A 7,275-nucleotide genomic window follows, 5' to 3' on the forward strand; every position below is an offset into this window, starting at 1 on the left:
GGCCTGGTGGCCTGATATGGAGGCCTGGTGGCCTGATATGGAGGGCCTGGTGGTCTGATATGGACTGTGATGAGGTCAGATCAACCTATGGAATGTCAGAACAGGTCAGCTCCATACAGTATAATTATGGAGATCTAAGGCTGGTATAGCGGGGACATTTCTCTTGAGTGTGTACAGTGTCGGCTGCCAGGTGCGGCTGCACTAATAACTTTGGGCAGGCCCGTCTATAGAGTTTGAATGGACAGGTGGGCCTGTTGAGAACTCTAGTATTCGCTGGCTGCCGGACATGTCTGCATTAATAACTTTGGGGCCGGCCCGTCTAGAGTTTGAATGGACAGGTGCAGGGCCTTACTCCAGTACCCATGATGTTATCTCTCTAGACTAGATAGAGGGAGGACTTATGTGCCAAGGAAGGACCTTGTTGTTGTATCAGGACCTTGAAACAGACAGGCTGCAGCCACGCTCCCGGTGGGTTCACTGCTGTGGCAGCTTTACTGATGTGTTGTTGTTGGTAGACTATATAGGCTGGACTGTCTGTCTGTGTCTGGACTGTCTGTCTGTGTCTGCACTGTCTGTCTGTCTGTCTGTTGTTGTAGCTAGACTATATAGGCTGGACTGTCTGTCTGTGTCTGGACTGTCTGTCTGTAGACTGTAGGTAGACTGTATAGGCTGGACTGTCTGTGTTGTAGGTAGTAGACTCTGTATAGGCTGGACTGTCTGTGTTGTAGGTAGTAGACTCTGTATAGGCTGGACTGTCTGTGTCTGGACTGTCTGTCTGTGTAGGAGTCAATGAAACGCTCGCTGCCGTTTCACAGACACATGTAATTTAATTTATTTTATGCTCCGTCCTATAAAGGACAAAAGTGGGCTTTAGATGTTAATGTCATCACGCGTGCAACACGTCATCTCTCCATTAGTCTCTCTCTCTCTCTCTCTCTCTCTCTCTCTCTCTCTGACATGTGAGTGTATGAATAATGAACCTGGATGTCTGACCCGCCGCGCGGCCCGCTCTGCTTTGATACAGAACGGAGCGCTGATGAAACAGAAGGTGACCCACAAACAGACCACGAGGCGACGGGAGCAGGTCTCACACACGGGACACGCCAATAGGAGCACGGCAACGCGCGCATGTGCGCAACTGCATGCACATACATTACGCACATACAGCACGCACGCACACACACACGCTCTCTCTCTCTCTCCTCTTCTTCGGTTGCATCACTCCTTCCCTCGTGTCCTTCCAACACGCTGTCCTGTCGTTACATCATGCTTCCTTAACTTCCTCCCTTACCTCCCCCCCCCCCCCCCCCCCACACACACACACACACACACGCGCACACACACACACACGCACACACACACACACACACGCGCGCACACACACGCACACACACACACACACACACGTTTTCATTTCAATCCCGCATTCAATTCAATTATGGACCAAAAGAAGACAGATAGCACTTCTGTGTGTTAACCTAGAAAGATCTGACCCTTCCTCTTGTCCTTCAGTCAGGACAACTCAAGAATGGATGGAATATATATTTATACTTATTCTGGGAAGATGATGGACAGACGTTAGACTGGTTATTTAATAATGAAGTATTTATTTAGGACAGCCCAGTTTGTTTCTATAGAGCCTGGAGTAGAAGAACAATCCCAGCTCTTCAAATAGGTACATCTGTCTCCTGTCATAGGCCTAATGGTGTATTTTATTTCATTTGATTAGATTTTATGTTGTATATTATGTGATCTGCCTTGTAAGGATCTGGGGCGTTTGGTGTTCACTTGATCATTGTTTGCAAACCGTCATGTGGGTTTATTGTCATTTATTTATTCATTGACATTGTTTATGTAAACTGTAAAGAAGTGTCCTGTAAGTCCATATGGGATGGGCTTCTTCGGAAGCATGACACTTAAATAAAGAATCAATCAATCAATAAAATAAATATTTTATTTATTATTGAATATAAAATGAGCAATATATTTATTATGGTTTGGCGATGTATTTGGTCTGCTTTTTAGGTACTCAGATCAATCAATCAGTCCCAACCACATGGGGACACCTATAACGATCTGGAATGTTTTAGTGTTAGTCTAGTTTTAGTCGACTAAATCTACAGTTGATTCACATGACTAAATGTATTTTGGCGGGGCTTATGATGCCGCCGTGTTTTTACACTTGCTGAAACGTTTCACCATGCAACTAATTGTAAAATAATGTATACCGGATCTCTTGTCCACTAATAGTCCCTTCCTAACATTCTAGTCTAGTTTTTATTTGTTTGGATGACAGTATATTTAGTCTTAGTCATCATAGCTCAGCTTCCATTTTCCATTTTAGTTTTCGTCAGTGACAAAAGGTAGACGACGAACATTTCTCGTCTTAGCTTCAGTCGCCGTGTGTGTGTGTGTGTGTGTGTGTGTGTGTGTGTGTGTGTGTGTGTGTGTGTGTGTGTGTGTGTGTGTGTGTGTGTGTCCACATGTCGAAGTGTCCTTGGGCAAGACACTGAACCCTACGTTGCTCCGGTGTGAGCTCGCCACCGTTGGTGTGTGAATGTGGGAAGTGAGGACACTTCACCTCGCTTCACCTCCCAATGTATGAATGAATGTAAAAATGCAATTCATTATAAAAATGCAATTCATTATAAAAATGCAATTCATGTGTACCCTCTACATCGCAGGTGAGATGGAGGAGCTGGAGGCCATGTGGCTGACGGGCATCTGCCACCACGAGAAGAACGAGGTGATGTCCAGCCAGCTGGACGTGGACAACATGGCGGGCGTGTTCTACATGCTGGGCGCCGCCATGGCCCTGTCGCTCATCACCTTCATCTGCGAGCACTGGTTCTACTGGCAGCTGAGGTTCTGCTTCATGGGCACGTGCACCGGGCAGCCCGGGTTCGTCTTCTCCATCAGCAGGGTGAGTCCATGGTTATTACACCCTACACAGCAGGGTGAGTCCAGGGTTATTACACCCTACACAGCAGGGTGAGTCCATGGTTATTACACCCTACACAGCAGGGTGAGTCCATGGTTATTACACCCCACACAGCAGGGTGAGTCCATGGTTATTACACCCTACACAGCAGGGTGAGTCCATGGTTATTACACCCTACACAGCAGGGTGAGTCCATGCTTATTACACCCTACACAGCAGGGTGAGTCCATGGTCATTACACCCTACACAGCAGGGTGAGTCCATGGTTATTACACCCTACACAGCAGGGTGAGTCCATGGTTATTACACCCTACACAGCAGGGTGAGTCCAGGGTTATTACACCCTACACAGCAGGGTGAGTCCATGGTCATTACACCCTACACAGCAGGGTGAGTCCAGGGTTATTACACCCTACACAGCAGGGTGAGTCCATGGTTATTACACCCTACACAGCAGGGTGAGTCCATGGTTATTACACCCTACACAGCAGGGTGAGTCCATGGTCTTTACACCCTACACAGCAGGGTGAGTCCAGGATTATTATAGGAGTAGTAATAGACCATCTTTTGTCATGGAAAGATCAGATTGATTCAGTGTGTGTAAGAAAACAAAGCAAAGAATCTACTTCCTTCGCCGTCTAAGATGCTTCGGTGCTAGTAGACGGATTCTTCTTTTGTTTTTCACTTCTGTTATTATGAGTGTTCTTCAGTACTGTAGTACCACCTGGTATGGATGTTTGTCTGCAGCCCTAAAGTCACAACTGCTGCAACAACTGAACATTTGTTCAAAGATTGTTGGACAACAACTTCAGAAACTTTATACATCCACATATGATAACAGCATCTTAAGGTTAGCAAGGAATATCACCTCTAATACTAAGCATGTGTTGTATGGAGAATAGGTTGCTACCTTTAGGAAGGAGATATGGTGTACCAGAATACAATAAGGTCAGACTAAAGAGGTCCTTTGTCTACCAGTCGACCTTGAGGCTTAATCAGGAGATGTAGTAGACACAGGATAATCTAAGCGGTGGATATTGCTCATGTCTTTATGTATGTAAATTGTCTTGTTCTTTGTGTTTTGTATATGTTCTGCATACTTGGCTGCTGTGTCGCAAGTCCATGGTTATTGGTGGCTGTGGCTCAGGAAGTAGAGCAGGTCGTCCAATGATCCCTGGGTTGGCGGTTCGAATCCCGGCTCCTCCTGTCCACATGTGGAAGTGTCCTTGGACACTGAACCCTACATTGCCTCCAATGAGTTGGTCGGTGTGAGCTCGCCACCGTTGGTGTGTGAATGTGGGAAGTGAGGACGCTGGCGTCGACTGTTCGCCGCTTCACCTCCAATGTATGAATGAATGAACCTTCACCTCCCAACGTATGAATGAATGAACCTTCACCTCCCAATGTATGAATGAATGAACCTTCACCTCCCAATGTATGAATGAATGAACCTTCACCTCCCAATGTATGAATGAATGAACCTTCACCTCCCAACATATGAATGAATGACCCGTTGTAAAGCACTTTGAGCGCTTGGAAAAGCGCTATAAAAATGTAATTCATTATTATACCCTCGACCCCTATTTAAACACAAATGGCTGCCAGGATCTGTTGATCTATTGATCGCGCATTGCCACGGTGTTCCCGCTTTGCAACCCTTTATTTTTGAAGAGCCAAATATCCGTAACCGGGTGTTACGATGACATGATGCTGTGCTAGGGGGAGGGGGGGGGGGGGGGGGGTGTACGGAGGCATGGAACCGTGTCCTTAGGTGGGGGGGGGGGGGGGGGGAAGTTGTTTACTCTGATATGATTCGGTGCCAGAAAACAGCACTAAATGGGTTTTGAAGGTCACTGGGGCTGCCTTATAGTTGATTAGATTTTTGATTTGTAGACCTTTTTCCTGCTGTGGGGGGGGGTGGGGGGGGATTCAGCTTATGGCTGCTCAGGCGATTATGATGAGCGTTCGCCAGGGGGAGGAGTTAGGGGTTGATTGATTGATTGATTGATTGAAATGTGTATCCACGGTATATACAGTAGAATGGGTACATTTCAAAAGAAAGCACAAGTACAGGATAAAACCAGATTGACTTTATTACACCCCTAATGGTTTAGTTTTCTATACAAGCAGTTCTTAGTCAGGATTACTAGTATATGTGTTTATTTTAGAACTATGTCAAACTGACTGAAAGTACCAGATTGGTGCAAATGGTCACAGCTCTGGATGACAGTACAGGGTCAGAGGTTAAACAATCCGCCTGCATGTGCAGTGTTTTTAATGACGTTTTAGACAAAAGCCAGGCATCACTTTTGAACAGGTTCATCTGGCATCCACATCCCATGGCTGGGAGGTTCATCCCATGGCTGGGAGGTTCATCCCCATGGCTGGGAGGTTCATCCACATGGCTGGGAGGTTCATCTCATGGCTGGGAGGTTCATCTCATGGCTGGGAGGTTCATCCACATGGCTGGGAGGTTCATCCACATGGCTGGGAGGTTCATCTCATGGCTGGGAGGTTCATCCCATGGCTGGGAGGTTCATCCACATGGCTGGGAGGTTCATCCCCATGGCTGGGAGGTTCAAAGTATCTATTGTGTCTATGAATTATGAATTACTGTATATGCAAGAGGACACATGGTACTTCATGTTCTGAAAGAGTCAATAAAACAAATTATATTCAACAAAAGCAATTAACAATAGCAAAGGGCATAAAACCGGGAGCAAATCAAGCAGTGCAATATGACAATACTAAGAACACTCAATTAAAAGCAATAGTGAAAAGAAAAAGAAAATGTTTTTTTTTAAATTTTTAGAATGGGCCTCAGGTCTAACGTAGTAAAATTGTGGAGTAGTCAGTATAGTCGGGTTGAGGGAGATATTATTTCATAAGCACTTCGCATTATTGACTATAATTATACACAAATTAAGAGATTTAAAAAGGAGAAAAAAAAGATGAATTAAATCATTATACAAGATAAATGGATTGGTATTTATAGTAGGCACGCACGCACGCACGCCCGCGCGCACGCACACACGCACGCACGCACACACACACACACACACACACACACACACACACACACACACACACACACACACACACACACACACACACACATATGCACACACACAGAAAGGCATCTGAATGCTGGGAATAGATCAAGGGAGGAATACCAACACAGGGTAGTTTTTGCCTTCCGGTACCCTGGTGGCTGGTGAGTGTATTGTTACGTTTTTACACCCTGGATGTTTCTATGTAGTAGTCAGTGGTGAAAAGTATAGGCCGAACTAAGTACATTTACTCAAGTACTGTACAGGTATTTGTATATATATGACATGAGACCCAGAAGTGAATTCCCCGTTCATTTTCTCCATAAGCTTTTCAAAAAGTATTTATTTAAAGACGTTTACGCCGCGGACAAAGCCAACTGGAGTTGTGACACATGCATCATGACAACAAACACAACATTTTGGGGCCGAAACAAATAATTACAAAGAAACAAAGAAAAACAACAAAAACATTGTTGTAAACCTTCCGTTTTCTTCTTCTTTCTAATTATTTGTTCGGCCCGAAAAAAATGTGTTTTTTGTCATGATTTGTCACAACTAGAGTTGGCTTTGTACGAGGCTTAAAAGGTATTTTAAATAAATACTTTTTGAAATGTCTGTGCGGAAAATGAACGGGGAATCATTTATTTCCTGGGCCCTGGTGGGGGGCGGGACTGCGACGCTCTATAATATGATAGGCCGAAACATAAAGTGGGCCGGACTACAGTAACATCTCTGTGCAGGCTGACGTAAAGTATTCTGCGGGGAGTGACTTCCTTCCTTGGCACACTTTCAGCATGCCTGAGAAATGTGTCACTTGATTGGTCTAGTTCTGTTCCAAGATTAGCTCCAGTGTAGACACCAAAGGTGGGGAACTAATCGTTCGCTCTGAAAGAATATATATATTAAAAAACGTCTGATCTACAAGCTCATAGTGCGGCACCGAGTGCCGCGCTATGCGCTTGTAGATCTGGTATTTTTCAATAGCTAAAGTATAACATAATGCTTAAAAACACCAAAAGGTGTTCAAGTACTGTATACTTACTGTACAAGTACCATTTTGAGGTGTTTATATGTTTATGATTACTAAAAGATCCCCATTAGAGACACATGAATGAGACTCTATATACTCTTCCTGGGGTTCTGAATAAGGTATTTGTACTACTTTACTTGAGTATTTCCAAATTCCAATTTCCAAAACGTCGCCATGCGACACATTGTGAGATTAATTTTTATGCCCATGTTTTTTTTGTCGCCGCCCCTTGCGACAACAACAAACAACAAACA

General features: G+C 44.8%; 1 protein-coding gene across 1 annotated transcript in view; it reads left to right on the plus strand.

Moving 5' to 3' along the window:
* Positions 1-7,275, plus strand: part of grin2ba (glutamate receptor, ionotropic, N-methyl D-aspartate 2B-a) — a gene marked incomplete at its 3' end in the record, with an annotated part of 145,735 nt that overhangs the window by 129,355 nt on the left and 9,105 nt on the right. Inside the window, 1 exon segment of the mRNA XM_080775516.1 lies at positions 2,685-2,923. Within this exon segment, the coding sequence (XP_080631642.1) occupies positions 2,685-2,923 (239 nt within the window).

The sequence above is a fragment of the Protomyctophum bolini genome (assembly GCF_963924005.1).
Source record: "Protomyctophum bolini genome assembly, chromosome: 11".
In the NCBI taxonomy this organism is placed as follows: domain Eukaryota; kingdom Metazoa; phylum Chordata; class Actinopteri; order Myctophiformes; family Myctophidae; genus Protomyctophum; species Protomyctophum bolini.